General features: G+C 40.7%; 1 protein-coding gene across 1 annotated transcript in view; it reads left to right on the plus strand.

Moving 5' to 3' along the window:
• The first annotated feature begins 6 nt into the window (after positions 1-6).
• ERICH3 (glutamate rich 3) overlaps positions 7-24156 on the plus strand; it is a 100996-nt gene continuing 76846 nt past the window's right edge. Inside the window, exons 1-2 of the mRNA XM_006775910.2 lie at positions 7-119; positions 23043-23136. Coding sequence (XP_006775973.1) covers positions 97-119; positions 23043-23136 — 117 coding nt within the window. The 5' untranslated portion in view covers positions 7-96. The remainder of the gene's footprint in view (positions 120-23042; positions 23137-24156) is intronic.

Genomic DNA, 24156 nt, shown 5'->3' on the forward strand with positions numbered 1-24156 from the left:
CCCCGCGCGAGCGCGATTGCCCGGGCGCCAGCGAGCACCGGCCCCACGCAGCCACCCTCCGCACCTGCTGCGGGGTCCAAACACGACCCTGCAAAAATGAGCCATTCTCACCCCGCTGGGTAAGTGACAACTGCGGCTTTTCTTTCTTTCTTTTTTTTTTTCACCTTGCAGATGAAGAAGCAACATAAAACCCCAAAGCAGATTGAGAAAGGTTTCTTTCTCTTGAGTTTGCAGTCTAGGGTCTGTTTTACAAGAAGCAATGCAACACACTGTAGCTGCTCCCTGCTCTTCTTAGTGCCCAGAGCCAACTCCCTGCCTTCCCTGGGGCCTAGCAGGAAACACACCAGCCTAAGCACACTGTGTGTGTGTGTGTGTGTGTGTGTGTGTGTGTGTGTGTTCAGATTACAGGTGCTGGGGAACCCGCGTCCCGCAGCAACAGGCCAGGAGCTGGGTGTCCTCTCACTTAGGGGCCCAGAAGAAGGGCTAGCAGCTGAGCCTCCCGGGCTGGGTTCCAGCACAGCCTTGGCTTCTCCGCCACCTGGGCGCTTGCATTCTCTCCTCCCTTAGCAACCGGAGGCTGTGGATACCGCCCGCGGGTGGGGGCCCGGGAGGCTGCGGGTGGCTGGGGCGCAGGGGTGCGGCAGCCCAGGTGCCACGCGAACGGGCGACGCAGTACTTTTTACAACTGCAGCTTTTCCACGCAGTGGCAGGTGGCGGCTTCAGGCGGCGGCCCCTCCTTCTCCCTCCTGCTGCGGAGGGAAGAGGCGAAGGGGAGAGCGACAGGGGGGATGGGGCGAGGAGTAAAATAATAGGGATTCTGGGTTGCAGCGAGGATGGCAGAAATCCCAGGCTTCGTGTCTCCTCCCTCCCCTTTCCTCGCTTCGTTCACGTTCATCCCTTCTGAAATGTTCGCTCTGGAAGGATCTAAAAAGTGGATGTGAGAAATGCATCCATTAAGCAGGGACCTTAGCTGGGATCAAGGCGACCCTGTGGTGTGGAACGTATGTGCTTAAATGCTAAAGTAGAGGTCACCAACATACGCATTCGTTGGGAGATCTGGGAGTGAGACAGACACATTCTCACCGTGGCATCTTGCAGACACGAAGTGTGAGTTGGCTTGAAGTTGAGGGTGGTTGCATTGTGAGGAGTGCCTCTCATTTCTGGGGGTTTATCTGTCCCGAGCCCAAAGGAACATAAGGGGCCTTTATTAGCATTTTGACCAGGGGAGGTGGTGTGACACAGGCAAGGAAGGAGAAACGGAAGGAGTTGTGTGCCTCTATGTTTACAGGCCATCTTGCCTTTGGGGAGGGTGACTCCACGGAAGACATATATAGGCAACTATTCAATCCATTTTAGAAAGTTAACAAGGTCATTATTGGCTATTGCCCCCCCCCCCAAATAGTCTTGGTCCTTTTAATGGAAGAGTGAATATCCAATTTCTGAATTAACGTAATGCATAATACATAATTTTTTATCATGATACATCTAGTGAGTAGGTAATATCCCAGTTGATCTTGCAACTAATTTGAAGATGTTTTCTTTTTTAACTGGATTTATTGCACATTTTCAAGAGCAGCAAATTAGCAGAGGACACCATATTTAAGATCATTTGGAGTTTGTAATGTCTAAAATACCACATTAGTCTTTGTGCTTTGGATTTATAGTCAAACTTAAAGATTTAATTTTTTTAAAATGAATTTTCTGACTGTAATGACAAACAAAAATGTTTGAAAAAACTAAAGGCATACAAGGTGCCCTGTTGGAAGTCAGTTTTAGAACTTTCTGGAAAGTGATGTAGCTATGACTAGGCAAAGTTCTTATTTGATCTCAAATTTAATTTCCTTGAGGTGCTTCAAGGCTTTGATGCTGAGCTCCTGTGCAGTTTCAGTTAGCCGTGGACCACGTGGGATGTGGAGGGCACTATTTGTCTGCATCTGCTGTTTGCAGAATGACCACATTCGGGAAAATGAATGTGTCAGTCATGGTTGTCTTCCTATGTTTTTCACGTTTTTAGCTAAGTGAGAATCCGATTAGACCATTTAGTCCTCTATTTTAAAATGTGGAAAAACTTGTAGCTGCTTATGAAACTGTGCATGATTAAGATTTCAGAAACTGCCCTTGCTGGTTTGCCTCAGTGGATAGAGCGTCGGCCTGTGGACTGAAGGGTCCCAGGTTCGATTCCGGTCAAGGGCATGTACCTTGGTTGCGGGCACATCCCCATTAGGAGGTGTGCAGGAGGCAGCTGATCGATGTTTCTCTCTCATCGATGTTTCTAACTCTCTATCCCTCTCCCTTCCTCTCTGTAAAAAATCAATAAAATATATTAAAAAAAAGATTTCAGAAACTGAAGTGAAATTTTTCTGAAGCTCCATTAGTTTCAAGTGCATGGGAGAAGGACAAATCTGTGATCCAGTGAACGAGTATTATTCACAGTGCTCTTCGAGAAAGGTATTAAGATGCCAACAATCATTTTGCACTAAAATCGGAAGCTCCTGGAGTGTAACACCATATCTCATTCATCTTTGTGCCCCTTTTACCTCGGACAAATGTGCTGCATTCAGTAAAGCTCAACAGATGCTCGTTGAATGAATGGCATCATTTGACGGAACATCCGGTCTAGAGGTGGATGGTCTAATATGGGACGACCATATTAGAGCTTAACATTTATCAAGTGCTTACCATGTGCCAGGCTCTAGTCTAATGTTTTACATGAAATACCTCTATTAATCTTCGCATCTATTCCATAAAGCAGGTTCTAGTCACCCTTATTTTTACAGGTAAGGGAAGTGAGGACTGGGAACTTTCTAAAGATCTCACAGAAAGGCAGGTTCAGGGCTGGCACGCAAAGCCACGCAGTCCAGCTTCAGAGCCCATGGCTTAAACCATTATACTACATTACCTCTCCTGGTCAACAGCTGAAGTTTGTGGGAGCCCTACACATATAGCAATTCCTATCCAGATCAGACTGACATCTTCCAGGTGGTAGCTGCATACAAATATCTAGTCTCTTAATATATGATTAGGAAATGATTTTGTTAGAGTGTGTAAAAGTACATATATATTTTGGTTTCGGATCATCAAAAATAAATGAAAATAATAAACATAACAACTCTAAATGTCTTAAAATCCACCCGAGAACAAAATTATTCAAATTGCTAAAGTTTTCCCCTCCATATAAGTAGTGATTATTTTTCTTGCCTGTGCTACCATTTGGAAATAATAAAACTTTCAGTAGCAAGTAAAAGGTTTCATTAAAGCCGAAAAAGCTTTTCCATCATTACTGAAGCAGTTTGTACTTATTACATGTGAAGGATAAAGTGGTAATAAAGTGCAGTTGTACAATAAAACAGAAATTTTAAATCCCTAAAATTCCACCGATCAATAAGTGACGCCCTGATGCTTTCTCTCGGGGCTTCCTTTGGAGTTCCACTGCTTACTTAATTACAGCAGGAGACACTTGACGTACAAATTGCAAAGGGCCTGTGCTGACTTTGATCAGATGGAGTTTGGAGTCAATAAAAGTAGTCTTAAAAACGCCTGCCACAGATTATAATAAAGAGTGAATCTGAGCTGCATTTCAATTTGCGGGAAGTCAAGTAGAAAGCACCATCTCTGGCATTGCCATCTCCAATGAAACTGTCTTAGAGTGGGGGATTTCCGTTGGTAGTCTCTCTGGTTTGCTAAATCTCACCCCGAGTTGCTCTTTGTTTGTAGGTTGTGCACTAGTCCTAGAGATGGAATGGCGATTTTATGCCCCTCAGTCATTCATGACAATAAAATGATAATGCTCTCTTGGCTCCTGCAAAGGATCATCTCTGAATCCTTGGATCTTTTAAGTAGAAAGAGTCACATTCGTATGTAATTTGCTTTGTGGAACTGGAAGAATGGGGAATATTATCGTTTACGACAAGATAAAGGCGCACAAGATGTTTGGAAAGATTCTACCAAGACTTGGAAGCACTTTTTTTTGTTGTTTAAACTTATTAATTCACACTTTTTTAATGTAAGGAAGTGTTTCTGTAGTGACAATATTCTGAAGTGTGATATAGAATTAACACATCCTTAGTACTCTCTGATAACTCAGCCCTTCATCAAAAGCAAAGTAAAAACTACTGTAAGTAAAATTGTCCATTTTAAAATAGTAGATATGTATATCCAAAAACAAACCCCTCAAAATCACAAATCTGCCATGTTATTTAGTGGGAGCGTCCATTGCACTTTGTCTCTGCTTTCCTCATTAGCGAACAGTGTAATGCTTTGTATGTTTGTAGTCACTTCTAGTTTGTTGCTCATCAACCACTCCCACTACCAAAATACCTCACACAGAATTTCAGATTTGAAGTCATTATGTATTTGATTTCCAATTAGGTAATCCCTAATTAACCTCCTGTTAATATTAGCAACTTAACTTTTAGAAGTAAATGGTTTCTGGTTAAATAAAGTGAATTGAATGTGCTCATTTTTTTTTTATTTCCTCTCTTATTTTGTTAGAGATTCTGCTCTTTTGTTTTTATAGATGGGATGTCTTCTCTTAGTCTTTTGCTTAGCAAACCTGTTCATATAAGTAGATGGAAATGAAAAGGGATTTGTTATACAATGTCACTCAAATCTTTGAATTCCTTCAGAGTCATATGCCAAAAATCACATAGTGATCTATCATTGAAAATTGTTTTCAAAGATCTTTCAAATGACAACTCAGTTAGGTCTTCCCTTCAGTTCTGTTGAAAGCAAAGGATTGGAAACAAAGGATTGCAATCCTACTTGTTGCCCAGTTATGAAAGCCATTTGTTGTATCATCATCTGTATAATACTTCAAGTTGTCCTTTTGTTTTGCAGATGTTTTTCTAAGTTTGGTGCACCCTAATAAGACACTACCAGATGGTGAGATATGTACCTTTCAGTTGTAAAAACAGAAAGATAAAAGGGAAGGATGAATTATTATGACTGGAAGTGCATTTTTCAGGTAGATCAGCTTTAGGAAACTTGAGGCTCTAAACTTGTTTCCCTTAAAACTATCCTTGCCTGGGATCCCCTAGGAAAGTCTTTGGGTATCCCCAGAAGCGTGCATATCCCAATTAACAAATGTCCAATTTAGAGAACAGGTGCTGTCAGATGCAGTCTCCTGTAGCATTCTTTCTTTCTCCTAGTCTTCCCCCCCACCCTCCCATTGAGGCATTTCATTTGGACATATGTATCACATCCTTAGAAAAAGAATCCCAGGATTTTCCCTCCTGTATGTTCTTGTCTTGCTTCTTCATGGTCCATAATGCTTGCTGTGGTTGTCAAGGCATTGCTAACTGGGAAGAGAAGTGGAAACTTCTCCAACTTACTTTAGTTATTAACAGTTACATAATTTTTTCAGAGTGTGAGAAAATAAAACTTCTCTGACTCAATTTTCAATTAAAAAATCAGCCTCAAATAATTGACCTGGGGTTTATGTATTCTTGAGACTTTATGTTTCCAGAGATATAATTTCCATTGACAACTTCAGATTCTGTAAGATAATACTGCCATATTTTAAATGTTAGTTACTAATTTTGGTATAGACCCAGAGAAGTTGTATGCAGATTGGATTATTGTATCTTTTCTTCAAATGGCTTACTCACTTTTCCATACAGTTCATTGTAAATGGTATGTACTTTGGAATAATTTTATTATGTCCATAAGTTTAAAATAAGATCAAATTAAGTGAAGGTAAAATTTGTAAAAAAGAAAAAAATCTAGGATTCAACATTCATAATGGTTTGCAAATATTTTTTCACCTTTCCCTAAACTTGAAATCCCAAATGATATGTGTATGATTTATATTTAAAAAAGGAAAAAGGATACAGAGGACAATTAATTAAATCATGTTCAAAGTAAAACCCTTGGCACTGCAAATAAAAATAATGAGTGGATATATATTTATGCTTTTAATTAAACTATCTAAGATGGATGTATTTATATACATTTACTTCATTAACTTATTTTTTTTGTTTAAATGATCAACTACTAGTCCTGATTGCTTTGGAGAAGACTTGTACAATGCCCTCAAAAGAGAATTAATTATTTTAGTGTGTAGATACTACATTGTGATTTTTGTTTAGTTCCTTGCTTTGGCTGATCTCCATGATTATCAAACTTAAGCATGCAAAGAATTACTGAGTAGAGTGGTATAAACAAATCCATGTGTATTGTACTGTTTTGAGTTAAATTAATGACGTTTAAGGATATTTTTGACTACATAGTATGTTTGCATCTTGTACTGACTGAAAAAGTCAACCCAGATGTAAGCTAGGACTCCATTATACCTCTGGTCTTCAGCTGAGCAGAAGCTACTTGGTTCTTTCACTCGCCAGAAACTCTAGATCGCTCTCTTCTTCCAAATGTCCCAATTAGGGAACGTATCCTTCATGGACAACAGCATTATTGCATTTTGTTTTATCAGAAAATATATCTGGGTTTAAGTAAATCACCTGAGAGCTTGCCTTTCTGGATGAGTGTTTTTCTGGAGAAAAGAGAAAAAGAGGTGACAAGTTCAGTAGATGCATCTTAAAAATCATGCTTTCTGAAACTCTGTCTCAGGTATTAGGATTAAAAGTCTATTGAGAATTGTTGTCAAGTCATTGTTTTTATAGTGAAATATAAGAACATACAAAAACCACACAAACATACAGGAATGATACTTTAAAAGTGAAGAACATTTTAAAATGTAGATGTAGGACTCTGGTTTCCTTAACAACTTGTTTTCTTGCAGGTCTCCTCTCACTCCCACTCTTATTTCCCTATCCCTTTCTTATGGTTAACTCTAGTCTATGGGTAGATTACTGTGAGTTGCATTTTTTTTTCTTCTTCCCCATGCTCTGGGGATTTTCATTGGAGAGCTTCGTTCACCTCTCTTCATCCATCCCAGCTCACTACACGAATGTGGTAAGATCCTGAGGGTATCTGCTCCCCTTTTAGGATGGGTCATCAAACAGATCAGATCATTCAGAATCAAAGTATAGCAGCTTGGGTTTCTCTGTACTCAGCAAACATGTACTTTTTTTTCTTCTAAGTCCACGTTACCTACTTAAATTGGTCACACTTCTGGTTATGCCTGTGTTATGGGCTGAATTTTGCCTCCCACCTCAGTTCAAATATCAAAGCCCTAACTCCCAGTACCTCAGATCTGACTGTATTTGGAGGTCTTTAATGAGGTGATTAAGGTTAAATGAGGTCAGTGGGTTGGGCCCTAATATGATCAGTGTCCTTAAAAAAAGAGGAGATTAGGACACACATACACACAGAGAGAAGACCACTGTGTTGATGCATGGAGAAGACAGCCATCTGTGAGCCAAAGAGAGATGCCTGGAACAGATCCTTCCCTCATGGCCCCCAGAAGAAACTCATCCTGCTGACACCTTGATTTTGGATTCATAGCCTCCCAGAATTGTGAGAGAATAAATTTCTGTTGTTTAAGCTACCCAGTCTGTGATACTTTGTAAGGGCAGACCTAGCACATTAATACAACTATTTGCAACCACTGATGCTCTTTATTACTTGGTCCTGCAAAAGCTGAAGATGGTCTTTATGGGAAATGCAGAGTCGTTGAGAATACATGATTTGAGAATATGAGATCATGGGGGGGTGGAGATTGGAAGCCAAAAGTTCAAAAGGGAGATAAAAATAAGAACAAATAGAAGATATGATTAAAGGATTAGTGAGGAGAAATAATTAAGACAATACATCAATGATCTCTACTGGTAAGTATTGAGCTTTTCTTTTGTTAAGTCTGATTAGTAATCAAATTACTCCCCACCTCTCAGTGGGTGACACTAGTTACGATAGAAAATTGAACAGTTTAAGCTGGTGATCCATTTTTCAGTGACTCTTATTATTTTCTTATAATAGTAATAAACATATAAATTAATGAGAATTCTTAGGGCAAAATATTGAAGCCAGGGAAGGAACAGCAGGGAACTAAACAGGCAATATAAATTGCACATAGTAGTTATGAAACAGCATTAAAAACTAAAGATTTTCAATTGAATTGAATCATTGTTTTATAGTAGCAGTTAATTTGGTATTCTCTCTATACACAATATTGTAATATTTTATATTTGTGAATATTATGTGGCTCTCATATTGAAAAGTTGTTTCTCTTGATGTCTTGCTTCAAGATATTTACAATAATATTGTTTCTGTTGCTTAGATTCAAATAAAAATAAGCTGCTTTAAATTAGAATAATAAACTTTGAAGGGATCTGAAATCTCTGGTACTAAGGATACAAGTGGTTTTCTATTTTCCTCCTTGTACTTATCTGTACTTTGAAAAATTTCTACTTTGAGCAGGAAAATACAAGGAGGAAAATAAAATTGTTTGAAATCCTACCATCCATAAATAATCATAGTTAGTATTTTTGTATTTTCTTTCTTCTCCATTTTCCTCTGGATTATTCCTATTCTTAAAGCTATGCTAAGGAAGCAACACTGTTTGAAAAGGTGTTTCTAAGATGCATTGTTTTGAAGTTACACCAAAAGATATATAGACACGCCCCCTCCCATTCCAGTCATCTTTATCTTTCCCTTATAAACTACAAAGCCTTTGAGGGTGGAGACCACAACTCTCTACATATTTTGCTCCTTCGTGTAGCTCCAGAACAATGACCTGAACTTAGCTCAATGATCGCTGACATATGATATGTCTATCTTAGTGATCATTTATGACAAGTTCCAAGAGTACATTTTTTGCTCATTCATTCAATTAGTATCTAGCGAGTGCCTATTATGTGCTAGTCACCAAGCTTCCAGTTCATTTGAGTTCTTGAAACAAAACACGAGTAGGGAGGTTTTTAAATAAATTTTTCAAAGTTACTGACCTTCATTGAGTTTTGTGGTTTGGGGGCAGCAGGATGATTATATCAATTAGGAATATGTTCAACTGCAAGTAAGAGAAACCCAAACAAATAGTGGCATAAACCATAATAGTATTTATTATTTATTTCACAAGTTGTGTGGAAGTGGGTGATTCTATTAATTTCTCATATTTCACCGCAATTCGTAAGGATTTACATAGGTTATAACTGTTACTCTTCGTTCCTACATTTTCCCCCTCTAAAACTTGAGACTTAGAGCTTTGACCCAGGCTGGAATCTTCCAGAATAGGAAGTGGGCCAGGCTGACCTCAGGCTGCAGACTGTGAAGAGGGGTTTTGAGGTTCCAGTCCTTGGTGAGGAGACGGGCTCAGAGAAATAAAAAAAAAAAGAAAAGAAAAGAAAAAGAAAAAGAAAGAAAAGTCTGATGTGAGCTAGCCAAATGCAAGAGCATGGAGCAGGAACCAAATCCCAAAGCCCTATGTCAGGGTGCAGGGAGGAGCTCAAGCAAGGACGCTGGGCGACAGAGCCCAGGGAATTTAGAAACTAGTGGGGAGTGTGGAGAGGCAGCATTTCACAGGAGACATGATGAAGGGCTTGAAGTGTCTGAAGGATTGGAACTGTGCAATTTTCTCTTCTTTCTTTCTTTTTCTTTTTCTACATGAAATGGAATGAAATTCCAAAAGAAAAAAATCAATGTTCCATTAAAAAATTATGAGATAAGCATGCTATAGTGGGAAGCGTAATATTTTTGGAGTCAGAAAGACTTAGATTTGAATCTCAGTTTTGCCCCAGGTGAACTGAGGAAAGTTAATTTCTCTGTGCCTCACTTTACTCTTTCAAAAATCGGAGGGTAAAAAACACCTTTCATGTAGAAACATTGGCACATACTAGAGAATCGCTGAATGGCAACCATTGTATATTTATTTTTATTTTGGTGCAGAGAACATGTTGCTTAATTTTTCCCTAGTTTTATTTTTCTAGCTTTCTTGAGATATGACTGACAAAATAACACTGTGTAAGTTTAAGGTGTACAATGTGACACTTTTATATATGGTTATATTATGAAATGATTATTACAATAAAGTTACTTAACATATCTTTAAATCTTTAGGATTCATCTTTTAAAGTACATCAGCCAAAAACACATAAAATAAACGGCTCAAAATAAATAGAGATATCCTAAACTAATTGAGAGGGAAGATGAGGAAATTAGCTTTCAGACCATAAATCACTTTCTTGTTCAATTAAACAAATTCATTTTAAATGGTAACCTGTTCTTAAATTCGTGTATTTTTTACAAAGAAAATTAACACTGACCCACCTCTGCATAATCCAAGAATGAGGTTGCCCTTTTAAGAACCCATAATCTGGATAATTGAGAATTCTAAGAAACATGAATGTTTGTACTTCTCTAACATATATATTCTTCTTATCTAATCTGATAATTTGGGACAGACTCAGGAAGCTGCATCATTACTTTGCCACTGACAAATGGCAGAAGGACTGGTGAAAATATGATGGGGCCTTTCTTTTAATGATTGATCATTTAAAACTTAGTCAACCTCTTTAACCTTTGACCAGATGTCCTTACTACTTTAAACCTCACTATGCACATAAAAATTACATCTTAGAGAGCTGAGAAGATATCTAAAGAGGATAATTTGTTACCCTTCCTCACCAAACACACCTGGTATTTTATTGTTGTGATCTTCTTTGGTGGCTGTTTCTTTTTGTTGTTTTGTTTGTGTTTTGTTTTGTTTGTGTTTGTGTAGTGCAAGTTGGCTGGTCCGGGAAAGACTTGCTTCCCGTGTGCAGATAGTGGCCTGTAGATTATCCAGCTGTCAGCATTTTCAGGGCCGGCCTTCGCTCCAGAGTACCACCTGGTCCAAGGTCACATCCTTCCTGGGCAGCCCTCAGAGGTGACTGAGCATGGAGGGATATAGACAGAGAGAGGCTTGGCCACTTCAGCTTGGCCAAGGCTGTGCTTCCTTTATTGTGCATCTTGACTTCTCCCTCTGCGCAATCCTGCTTCCACTTTCTTCCTTTCACAAATATTGGCCCCTAATAAACATCTTGCACCTCAACTGAATTTCAGTATGTGTGCTGAACAATTCAGACATTTGCTTTCCTGAGCGTTGGTGAGTATGGAAAAGCAAGAGAAGGAGGTTGGGGGAGGAGGAGGAAGAATCTAACAACACCAAGGATTGCTATTTATAGAAGAATTGTCAGGAATGAGATGAGACACAGGGAAGGAAGGTTGGGTGTATGCAAGGCAACCTTCACCTACTTGTTAATTTTGCTTAAATCAGTTCTTGATATGAGAATACATAGAATAACATGGAAGTTTTTCAGACCTTCTCTAAAAGACCTCACTTTTCTAATTTGTTAACCACAATGGTATTTGACAGCTAGAAAGGCATTTGAAGATTAAAAAAAACCACACCCACACAATATTTATTTACTTTTAACATTAAAAAATACATTCCAGACATTGTTCTGTGTCACTAGAATACTAGGCCTTAGTGAATAGGACCAAGTTAACACCCTCATGGAATTTAAAATATTTAGATAAGGGTACTTAAGGAACCTGTCTTTCTGACTTAAAAACATAGTGGTCAGATTTTCGTGAGCTTCTTCCTAAGAGGATAATGAGTAACCACTCTTTGAGGAATAAATAGGGAGAAATAGATTTTAAGTATTGTCTCTTTCAAGGAAGGCTTTCTGTCAATGGGGAAAGTTAAATATGGAAAGAAATTACTCATGGTAGAAGCCTTTAAAAAGCAGTTACTGTCACCCGCATAGAATTATTTCAGTTTGGGTTTAAATTGATGATTGGAGTGGAGGTGTATACTCAATGATAACTTCCTAAAATTCATTGAGCATTTACTGTGTGCTATGTAAATTATTGAGTGCTTTATACATATTGACTCATTTAATGTTCTAAATAACTTTCTAAAGTAACACAGTGACTATTTCCATTTTCAGAGGAAGATGTAAAGCACATCCCAGTTAAGCACCTTGCCCCTGGTTGCTAATCTACTTCACAATCCAGTTAAGATTCAAACTCAGGATATTGGACTTGAGAGATCAAACTCCTAACTCCCATGCTCTGCCATCTCCAGACACAGCAGGAGGATATTGGTGTCAAAAAGAGAGAACATATAATTCATCTCATTTCCTCGCTTAAAACCCTCCATTGCTGTCGTAAAACCATACAATTCCAGGACCTTTGGGCATACAATACTACAGGTCACCCCTTTGCTCTTTAAACAATTTCCTTTTATTGAGTGAAAATACCATCCCTATAGTTTTATTGTGGTGGTCCTGCCTTCTTAGCACCTTTCACATGGTAATCATCCACTTCTCCGACTCCCTACATGTCTTTCCTTCTCCAGGCTGACCTCTGCGGGACATTTGAGTACTTCATAGGACACAATTCAGCTAGTAGTTAAAGCAGAGCAGTCCCTGATTTGAATCCTGGATCTCTCTTGAACTAGTTGTGAGCTATACCTCAGTTTACTTATCTATGACAAGGGAGGATAATAGTGCCTTGCAGGTTTGTTTTGAGAATTAAAAAATACAGTGAATGTCATATAAGTGTGTACTGTGTGTCCTACAGAAATTTAAGTGATCAGTAAATGCTACAGATGAAAACGATTGATTTCCAGAACTTTTCCTTTTGTCACCTTTGCTCCAAATAGCCTTCTTACCATTCTTAACTTGGATGCTACTTCTCTATTAATGCACAGTTTTAAGTGGCCATAGTTTTTATTTTCCGTTCAAAGATGTAAGATTCTCAAGTGTCCAAAGAAGAGTATGTTATAGGGAAATGGCCCATCTCAGTGCACAGGAGCCCACTGACTCCCACACACTGCTTTCCTATGGACGCATCTGTGAACAGTGCAAAACCATCTTGCCAGCAGTCAGCACCGTCGGAGATTAGTTTTGTTTTTACTGGTCACTTCAAACCATCATATTAAGGCTATAAATAAAATAATATTATGGTTCTCATCTGGCTGCATCATTAGAATAGATGAAATTGTAAATCAATATTTAGCATAATTGCTGAGATCTGGCTGGTTTGGATGCAAATAAAAAAGAATGAAGAATGGAATATAAAATCATTTATATGATATCAGTTCAGTCACCCTTCATAAAGTGGCAGGCAGCAGAGACTCATGGTCTAATTTTCGGTGGCAGAGTTTTCTTATAAAGGGTTGGTAAATAATTGACCCTTGTGTCAATTGCTCTTCTGTATTGGTCTTTCTGCAAGTTTCCTTTCCAAAAAGGCTGTGTTTTTTGTGTGTGTTTTTTCTGCCTCCATGGAAACTTTTTCTTTTAATGAAACTTCAGAGTAGTTATGTGACAAAACAAAACTGACATTGTCAGCATGCTCATCCACACTGAGCATTCTGCATTTTAAAAAGGACAAAATATTTAAAGCATGCTTTTAAATTTCTTTTGTTGTAGATTGTTTTCAGTTATTTCCTGAAGCAGAACAAAGGATGTGATCCTTACACATGGATTTTTTTTTTAAAGATATGTGTCAGGGAATTGGACTAATATATGTTGTTTCCATTAATTGATTTATTCATTAATTCACAAATATCGGCTGAGTGTTTGCTGTAGGCATGGCTCCAGACTGTACCTTTCGGGAGGGACACAGGAAGAAATCTTATATGAAATTAAAGGGAGTGATTAAACATGGAGGAAAGAAACTCTGGTGGAAGGTAGTGAGACAAGGACCCTCAGAAAGGGATGGGTAGAGTTCTGTGGGAATTACTATAGCATTGTTTTGGAGGTCTTTGATCTGAGTTTACTGATGAAACTCGGTTTCTTGAATATAAAATGAGGGAGTTGGCTAGATCTTATGTGGTCATTTCCACATAATTTCAATAACCCAGTGATGCAGTAGCTCCAAGAAAATACACCTCCATACCAGTAAACTTAGATCAGTCACTTCAGGAAGGAGTTATAACATTGTAGGTCATGGTGATCATTGTAAGGGGCAGAAGATGGAAGTCTACAGCATTATCCATCCGTAAGGGGTGGAATTAGAATCTGACCTCAAGACTTCTGAATTCAAATCCCATCTTTTTATTTCATCAGATTTACTTTGGGAAGGACATATTTGATATAGATTTATTTGCCTTTAATTGCAGGGAAATCGTACCCCTTAAGAATTAAAGTATCTGGTCACATATTTCCTAAATTTTGTTTTTCATCAGTAATAGACAGGCAGTTTTAGAGACAGAAAGCTGAGAAGCTTAATTTTTCTGCGCAGTTTCCAGCTATTTTATTTGGGGAATTTATTTCAATTTAGATTTTATTAACTTCCTAGCTTAGAATCTTGCTGAGATTCAAAATCTTAGGCTTGGTTGAGTGGCGTGAGTGTGATGAGTTCCTCCCGAGAGCCGAAATTCAGTGGATACCTGCAAATCTTTTCTGATGGACAATGAGAGAGGTCTTTGGGTTGAGGGATGGAGCTTCATTCCTTGTGAATTGCAACATAAAGGCAATCAAGCCACAGCAGCCTGTGATTTGTTTATCTTGTTTCCCAATACGAGGACCTGTGGCAGAAACATTTCACCTGACTGCTGTTGCTAGAAGCCGGCCGTGGTAGTGGAGGACGGATGTCAGCCCTTCTTGAACACGATCACAGTCTCTACAAATCACAGATTTAGTGACCTCTGAAATGCAAAGCACCTCTCGATTAGGTTTTTCATTTTTAGTAATAAAACTGTGCTCATTCACCTAAGTCTCACTTGATTCTGTTAAATATAAAATGGTGTAATCAGTTTTTCCAGATTGGTAGGTGAGTTGAAATTTTCCATTTGTGGCGATGTAAAGAGATATCTTGCATAAAATCTTTTGATTGAAATGCCACTGAGAAATGTCAATGTATCTGCCCAGAGTCCTTGTGTTCTATTTGTTAGGGATAGGAAATGGTTGAATGTGTATATAAGCCCCTTTGGTCAAATATTGTACAGTGGGGCCTTGACTTACGAGTTTAATTCATTCTGAGACCCAGCTTGTTAAGGAGCTCATTAAGGAGCTCGTTAACTCAAATTACTCTGTCAACTCAATGCAAAAAATCGGTCGAGAGACAGGTGGTATCTAGTCAGGACATTCATAAGTGAAGGCCCCACTATATCCAAAAAATTAATTTCTGGATTAATAACTACATACTAAGGACTAATGTGTATTTTTGCATATTAGATAAAGTAAGTTACCTCTGTACTCTTATCCTTGTGAGGAAAAATAAAGTGCTCCTAGACTACCTCTTGTTCATTTGTTTTAGAGCTCACATTTGGCACATCGAGATTAGGTCAGCAGGGTGGGTAGGCTCCAACTTGCTTTGTACATCTTGGTGTGGCTTTAAAACTGTCTTTCTCTGTCTGAAAAGTGTCTTTTTGGAAAGTGGGTGTCACTGGCATGACTGATCACTAGACAATGTGTGTGACAGCCAACTAACCATTACATTCAGTGCCCAGTGTTTCTGCTCCCTCGCATCTGGCATATAAGAAAAATCCATGGTAGAATAATGACCCCTGAAGTATGCCCCTGCTGTAATCCTCAGAACAGGCAGCTAGGTTACTTTACATAGCAGGGGGAATTAGGATTGCAGATGGAAATTAACCTGGCTAATCAGCTGACCTTAAAATAAGATTGTCCTGGGCCAGTCTGGATGGACCCAAGGGAAGTATTCACAGTGGCCCTTCAATGAGGAAAAGGGAAGCAGAAGAGCCAGACCCGGAGAGATGGCACCATGAGAAAGATGACCTGCCATCGAGGGCATTAGCAATGGAAGGGGCTGAGAGCCAAGGGATCACACAGCCTCTGGAATGTGGGAAAGGAAAGAGAAACAATTCTTCCTTAGAACTTCCAGAGGGAATGCAGCCCAGCCAACACCTGGGTTTCCACCCAGTGAGACCCATTTGGACATTTTGTCCTCCAGAACTACAGGGCAATAACATGATCCTTTTGTACAGCAGCAATAGGAACTACACAAACTTCATTAATTTAAATGGCCTAAGTCACAATTTGAGCTAATAAAGCTGGTTATGTCCAAAATGATTTTTATATTCTCCCTGAACAAGATTGTTAAGGAAACCTGCAGTGTAAAACAGATTGTAGAAATATATACATACTAGAGGCCCGGTGCACAAAAATTTGTGCACTGGCGGGGGAGGCGGGTTAGGAGGGTGTCCCTCAGCCCCACTTGTGCCCTCTCACAGTCTGGGACCCCTCAGGAGATAACCATCTGCTGGCTTAGGCTCGCTCCCCAGGTGGCAGATGGCAGGCCTGATCCCTCGGTGCCTGCCCTGCCTCCCCAGGTAGCACACACAGCAGGGCTGATCTGGGGGTTGGGGTGCCACTCCAAGTCGGATTGCACATGGGATGCCTGGGCGGGCCGGCGGATAGCTGCTGCCCCGCCCGGCCGCCCTGTGTCAGGTCGCACATGGGCCTTCTGCACGGGCTGGCTGATCACTGTTGCCCCGTCTGGCCCCCCTGGGTTGGGTCTCACATGGACGCCCACCGCCCCAGGTCACAGATAGCAGGCCAAATGGCGGCAGGGCAGGCGGGATGGCACTGTCCCACCCCACCACCCTGGGTTGCAAATAGCAGGCCCAGATGGTGGCAGGGCAGGTGGGATGGTGCTGTCCCGCCCTGCCTGCAGTAGGCAAATTAACTGCCATCTTTGTTGGTTAATTTGCATATTGCACTGATAAGCCAATGGGATGTGTAGCGCAGGTATGCTTAATTACCATGTTTATCTATTATTATATAGGATAATCTATTTAAGAATAAGAAGATTTAAAGATATCAGCACATTGATTTTATGTTAATATTATAGCTACTTCTAAATGGAAGTTATATATTTGTTAATTTTTGTCTATAAGAAACTTCATTTAAAATTTTTCTATCTCTTTACTAGGTAGAATAAAACTTCTTCATGAATATTGCATGATTCATATTTTTCCATCATTATGAATTTCTTATATATTTTGTATATTAACTCCTCATCAAATATATGGTTTGCAAAGGGACTTCTGAAGATGATTCTAGTGATGGCTTGGGAGCAAAGGGAGTGGAGAGAAAGCGTCCTCTTCATAGAGAATGCATAAGTAACCACTTGCAGGGTGTTTTGTGGCAAGTAGAACCATTGAGGTGGAGGGAGGGTAGGGTAGGTCATTTGTTCCCATTGCAGATGCAGCAAATGGTGGAGACAGGATTGAACTTGTGGACAAAAGGGGCCACATGCTAACCTGAAAAGCTCAGGGAAGGCCTGCATGGCAGTCTTACAAACTCAGACACCTAAAGTAACTGATAGATTCCCCCTTCTCCCAACTGGTGGGCAGACTATGATGCAACCTGCAGCCCGGAAATACCTGAGTGACTAACCCATGTACCTTATATGGACTATACATTGGACCACCAATCCACACCTGCCAAGTACCTTAAGCCCTTGTTCCTATATGGACTATACAGTAAGCCACCAATCAGTGTGCGCCAAGTACACTAAACCCCCACCCCTTCCCATTCCGCTCCTCAAAAGGCGTGCCCACCTCTGCACATGCTGCTGTTCTCTGCTTGCGAGACAGCCTGGCAGGTGCTTCTCCTCTAATAAAGCCTGTAGTCCTGGTTTTCGGCCTTTGTCTGATCTTTCAGTAACCACAAAGGATGGTCTGAAATGAAACTTTAACTAAAAGCAGTTATGGTGGGCAGTTACGTCCTAGGCCGGTATCTTCACTGACAAGGTCAACCTTTACCTTAACTGAGCCTATGTGTCTTTTTGCGTCTATAATAACATACCCTTGAAATGTCTGGGTAACTTGTAACTTCCCTTTTTTCTGGACCCCTTGGGGCACAACCTAATGTGCCTGGGCTCCAGGACAGATACCACAGATTCCTTCATTGTTATGTTAATTGTTCCTACACCCACCTAAGTATGTGTCTATCATTTTACTTTTTATCCAATCCCAGGGGTTTCCCTGCTTTGCTTTCTCCTGCCTCTCTAGTCTAACACCAATGGATTTCAGGTAACACAACTATGTCCCTTGATGGCAATGTATAAATACAGATGTAGCCTGCCATTCTCCGGAGCATTATCTCAATTCATTGAGGTTCTACTTCTCAGCATATGTCAACAGTTTGGCTCAAATAAACTCACAAAAATTCTTTACAGGTTTCAATGGTTTTTTTTTTACGTTAACAAACTGGAGCTGGAGTCTGAACCACTGCAGGCCTCGCCCTCCACAAGGGTAGACAGTGTGGGGCCAGGCAGTGCTGGGAGCGAAGGCCACAGAATTCCTCTAGTAGTGTGCCCATGACACCTTAACCCTAGGTTTTCCTAGGATGGACTTAACGTTAGGCAATAATTTTGTTTTGGAGCTTTTCCATTTTAGGAAGGTAGAAAATATGTAATAGGTATTCACATTTCAGGAACCTAGAAGAAAACAAGTAAGAGTTTGTATGTGAAAGTGGTTTGTGATGTGCAGAGTGGGATGGGGACAGATATTGGGACACTCAGACACTCAGTAACCATTTATGAATGAATTGGCCTCTAACACAGGAAGAAATCAAGTGCACACACACTTTCTCTGTCTGCACATGCATAACTCCCCACTGGACTGGGTCTCTTTAGCGAAGGATCTGTGCCACCTCGCAGTCCCAGTGCCTTGTTGCATGCCGTGAAAACTGTACTCAACCCCTGTGAGGTTGAGACGGCCCCTGTGAGGTCAAGACAGCCCCGGTGAGGCTGAGACGGCCCCGGTGAGGTTGAATCAGCCCCGGTGAGGCTGGATCAGCCCTGGTGAGGTTGGGACGGCCCCGGTGAGGTTGAGACGGCCCCGGTGAGCCTACAATGGCCTCAGTGAGGTTGAGGCGGCCCCTGTGAGGTTGAGGTGGCCCCTGTGAGGCTGAGATGGCCCCTGGGAAGCTGAGAGAAATACCACATGAACTCACTCATGTGTTGATAATAAGAAACATTATAGACTGATGAACAAAAATGGATACAGAGGCAGAGCAGCATTGAGCAGAATGTCAAACTACAGTGGGAACCCTGGGGAGGGTTGGGGGGAGTAGGAGATCAACCGAAGGACTTATATGCATGCATATGAGAATTACTAATGAACACAAGACATTGGGGGGTGGGGGAAGCTCATCGGGAGTGTCAAGGGGGAGAAAAAAGGAAACATGTGTAATACTCTTTGTAATACTTTAAGAAATAATTAAAAAAAACAGTACTCAAGAAACGTTTTTGATGAGTAATATCGCAGTGCCTCCCCTAGTCGCTGGGGTTTTTATGGGATAGATACACTCTCTGTGCGGGCAGATGGAGGATCTGATAGGAATCGCGACTTCATTACTTCAGAGCCCCATTTAGACATTCAACATGGTCGGGGGCAGGGTGTTCAGGACTGAGTATTGAGAGGCTGCATCTGGGAAGGCAGCACCCCCAGTGACTCAGCAGCCACAACTCTAACCCTCAGGCGCCACAGGGTGTGGGTGTGCATTTGTTACCCGGAGGACTTTTCTCCAGGCATTGAGCCAGAAAGTGGGTCATTCTCCACCCAGCAAATGGGGGTGTGGGGGGTGGGGAGGCCAGGGGGATGGGGGGTGGTGAGTAAATAATCCTGTCCATCCCATTGACCAGTTAGACTGGTCTGGCCAGTACGCTGTGGGACTCGGTGTGAATAGCATGGCCTTTGAGTAACCAGCACAGTCCTTGATCCTACTGAGGGGAGCAAGAGAGGATTGCAGGACTGAGGCAGTGTGACCAAGAAGTCCAGCTTTGACAACAGATTTGAAAGTGACTTACAGGGGAAGTGGAGAGCCCAAGAAGCAGCACAATCACCAAGCCCAGGGCGAGGTACTTCAGTGGGCCACTGAGGGCAAGAAAGCAAAGAAACGAGTGGAGGGTGGGAGGAAGACAAACAGTGGCAGTGAGTGGAGAGGACAAAGGCAGAAGCAACTCTAAGTTTGTGACTGGGTCAGTGAAGCTCTTGTAACTGAATAAAAGCAGGGGAGGCTTCAAGCCTGTACCCAGCCACACAAAGCGGAGCAACTGGAAAGGGTCAGACAGACCACGGTACTGTGAAGTACTACCATCTCCTGTGAAGGAGGTTTGATAGTCAGGACAAGCATGATGTTTACATCGACACGGTGGAAATGTTTGTATGGACTACTGTCCTAGTCTGTCCTAGTCTGCGTGGCCTAAACAGCCTGTTTCTCACAGTTCTAGCAGCTGGCAAATCAAGGTTAAGGTGCTATAAGACTCAGGGTCTGATAGGAATCGCCCCCTTACATGGTTCATAGATAGCCCATTTCTTGATGGCCACTTCTCATGGAGGAAGGAACAAGGGGGTTCTACAGGGTCTCTTTGAAAAGGGCAATAATCCCAGTCATGAGGCTCCGATCTCAAGACCTAATCATCTCCCATAGGCCTTACCTCCTACTACCACCACATTGTGGTTAGAATTTCAACATAGAAATTTAGGAGTGGGGGAGCAGGGACAAACAGTCTGTAACAACCATTTTACTAAATGTATATAATTTACTCTTCTTATCAAACAATTCATTTATTTAAAGTTACAGTTAAAAATAATTCCGGTATTGCCCTGCCAGCATGGCTCAGTGGTTGAGCATTGACATATGAACCAGGAGGTCATGGTTTAATTCCCGGTCAGTCCATTAGTCTGGGTTTGCCGGCTCAATCCCCAGTAGGAGATGTGCAGGAGTCAGTGATGATTCTCTCTCACCATTGATGTTTTTATCTCTCTCTCACTCCCTTTCTCTCTGAAATCAATAGAAATATATTTTAAAAAAATAATTCAGCCATTGTGTGATAAAGGAATGATGCCTGGGTAGATCCAGTTAGTTATTCCTCAAGTCATGTGATGATAGTCATGGAAAGAGTTGCTTTGCAAATGGCATCCTGACGTGAATGCTTAATCATTCCTAAATAGGGAAAGGTAGGAAAACAGGTGTGTGCAAAGGTTTCAATTGAACTGGATCCATTTGACCTGTAAGAGTGGAGGGGCATTATGCATACATATTCATTTAGTAAGAGCCTGAGAGAGTAGAATTGAAATGAGGTGGGTGCCAAAGCTGGCTAAGCACTTTTATTAGCACCTAAATATTTTAAAAAGTTACAAAGGGTGGATTAAAAGAAGGGCATATTTTCAGTCAGTAGGGAAATTGAGGTCCATGTTATCCCATCTTTTTGACCCTACTTCATTTAATCAGGGTTTTAGCACTCACAGCTATTCCAAAACCATTTATTAAAAAGAACAACAACACAGGTGGAGCTGAGAAAACAGACAAAAGGCTGTATATGATATCAGTCTAATGATTTATCTGAAGAATCTGTGACCTGTGGAATCATGATTGTTAGGACTGAGAGACACCTGCTCACCTTTCTGAAATGAGTTGCTGAAGAGATATTCTGAGATTCAGAAAGGGTAAGGGATACGATGCTGACCTTTTGGAGACAGGAAACCTTTGATGAACTATAGGAGACCAAGACAGTTCATTTAAAAGATGGTTTCAAAGCATTATCGGCGCTCGTTTTGTACATGCATTACTGGAGCCCTTGGGTTGTCTTTTTACATAAACCCAGTGAAATAATTAATGGTTTCCACACTGGTTCACCTGTCTGCAACCCTCACGTGGCACCTTGGCTTCTGGGCTTTGTAACTGTCTTTCAGTCTCTTTTGTGCACAAAATTAAAATTTCCTTACCATTTGACAGTACGGAACTTTGCCGAGATGAGCGCTAAAGAGAAAAGAGATAGGAAAAGGTCACAGTGCCATCTCCATGTAATTAAGGCAGTGCAAACAGCTAAATAAAAGGGTTGCTAATGACATCTACTTGACTCTCTACATGAGTCCCTGTTCTGGTATTGGAATAAGTTAAGGATCAGCTGCTTGTAAAATGTACAAATTGTAAATCTTTGTTACAGGTAATAGGATATGTATTTTTTAAAGACAGCTTTATGTTAGGGCTGTATTTAGGCTTGTGTTCTCTCTTTCTCTGTCTATCTCTGTCTTGGTCTCTATATATACATGCACTCATGTTTATATGTGTATATGTGTGGCTGCACATATTTGCATACATATATACATGCATGTATATATGTGTATGTACTTTGGTCAGGTAGTAATATTTAATAAACTATAGGTTAAAACTAAGAAAAAATAGCTACAAACTTTTCCTTACAGCCTTAAATTGACCATCTACCGAGGTAGAGCATGGAGTCAAGGAACCAGTTTGTCTTCTTTTAACTCTTAAGATGGAGGACCCTAAAAATCAAAAGTGATCAATAATTTTTTGGCGGGTTCTGGAATTAATGAAATTGTCTGGATATATATGAGGTAATTAAGTTTAAACTGCTGAGCTTAAACTTAGATAGAAATTTATATCAGTAAGAATAAGTCCCAAACAAAATTGTGCCTTCATTTATTGAACACATCATTATTAAGTACACAGTAAATAACACCAACGGGAATACCAAGAATAGCACACCATCTTGGCCTTGAAATCTAGCAGAAGTGACTAAGAAATAAACTATAACATATTGTGTGATGGGTAATGCAACTCAGGGGTGCAGGGGAGTGGAGCAGGAGGTAGGGTAGCACACCCTGTGTGTGTGTCGGGAAACGTTTCCTGGGAGAAGAGATGCGTGCGCATCACAGGTGGCGGCCACCAGCCAACAGGCGAGGCAAAGCCCTTTGCAATGGCGGGACTGTGCATTGGGTCCAGAAGACACGAGAGAATGTGTTGAGGATGTGCAGGTAAGCGTGAGTTAGGGTTTAGGGTGTAACAGGAGAATGAAGCATCCTCTGAAGGACCCCCGTCTTCTCCATCAGGCTTCCTCCTTGAGGACATCCCTGACAACTGGAGTTGGTGTTCTGTGTCCCGTGACTTTTTACATATTTCTATTGTTGGATATTTTACACCAATCTAATTGTTCATGTCTGATTTACATACTTGTCTTCAGGATAAACATCAGGACTGTCTTCCAGTTCTTGTCATAAAACCTAGAAAACAGTAGGTGCTCAATAGTATCTGTTTATTACATGCACACGTGGCTGGCTGGCTAAGATTATGCACAGTTTGGGAATGAGAAAGTCAAGAATTGCCTTGGTTATCAAGCAGCATTTTGTAAAACCTTAATGGTTTCATTTTTTTCTGTTTCAGGTTACTTGCCGCATATAATAGTCTTACCGACAAACACCTGACTGGGTATTTTAACAACACAAGGATAAGGCGGCATCTCTTCAGATCAGGGCTGGTAAGCTTTGGTTTACGCTCTACCTGCCCTATTGTTTCATTAAGTCCAGCAATTCTCTCCCTTTCCTGGTTTTCTCTTTGAACTAATTAGAGACATCTCCCCTGACCCCCATTTCAGAAAAACTGCTTCCTTTGCAAAGCTCTGATTTAACTTGTTGAGGTTGTTTTTCAAACCATAGGAAAGGAGGTCACAATGACTGCTAAGGCAACTTATAAATCTCTGAGGAAAACCTCTGAGTTTTTAACAGCATATTTCACTTTGTCTATTCACTCATTTATTCAACACATTTATTGAACACAGTCTATGGGCCAAGAACTATTAAGGATGAAGGGTGGAGAGGACTTGACTGTCTTTGGGAAAAAGTACATTGTTTTCAACCATCACAGAATCTGCTGTGGAAGACACAAACAGCTCAAATTTCTCTTTGAAATTTTAAAAACAGTTTCGTTTTCTAGGGTGGTTTATGGGTACATTAATGTATTTTGTTAGCTCCAAAACTATCATTTCCACACACACACACACACAAAAATCCTATTCCTCTAAATGTAATGCAAAGCCAGTAAAAAGTACGATAGCTTTCCATAGGAAGAAATGGGTGTGGGTATAGAAAGTAGGACTGAAGAGTTGTGCAGTTTACCTTCTTAAAACACAGTGGTTTTCCTTAACTATTGTTGCTATGGTATTGAAAGGACATGCATTGTGGTTCTAATTTGTGGGAAACTGATACAGGGTTAAGCCTCGGACTGACCTGTTGGCAAAGCCACAAACAAGTCCCAGCTTATAGAGCTCAGTCCTCTTAGCATAATTAGGCTTGACCTTATAACACTCCCTAGATCTTATCTGGGAAGCTAATGGGCTGAGGAAGTGCAGGAAGTGTAACCATGGTCAAAACAGGTGAAACTCACAAGAACTGTGTAACTATGGTAACCACTACCTTGTTTACCTCTCACATTCCCAAATTATCTCGTGTCTTTTCTTTTTCATTTGTTGTGCGGCTCCTCTTCCAGACCCGAACCCTGA

The sequence above is a fragment of the Myotis davidii genome, unplaced genomic scaffold (genome assembly GCF_000327345.1).
Source record: "Myotis davidii unplaced genomic scaffold, ASM32734v1 scaffold128, whole genome shotgun sequence".
NCBI lineage: Eukaryota > Metazoa > Chordata > Mammalia > Chiroptera > Vespertilionidae > Myotis > Myotis davidii.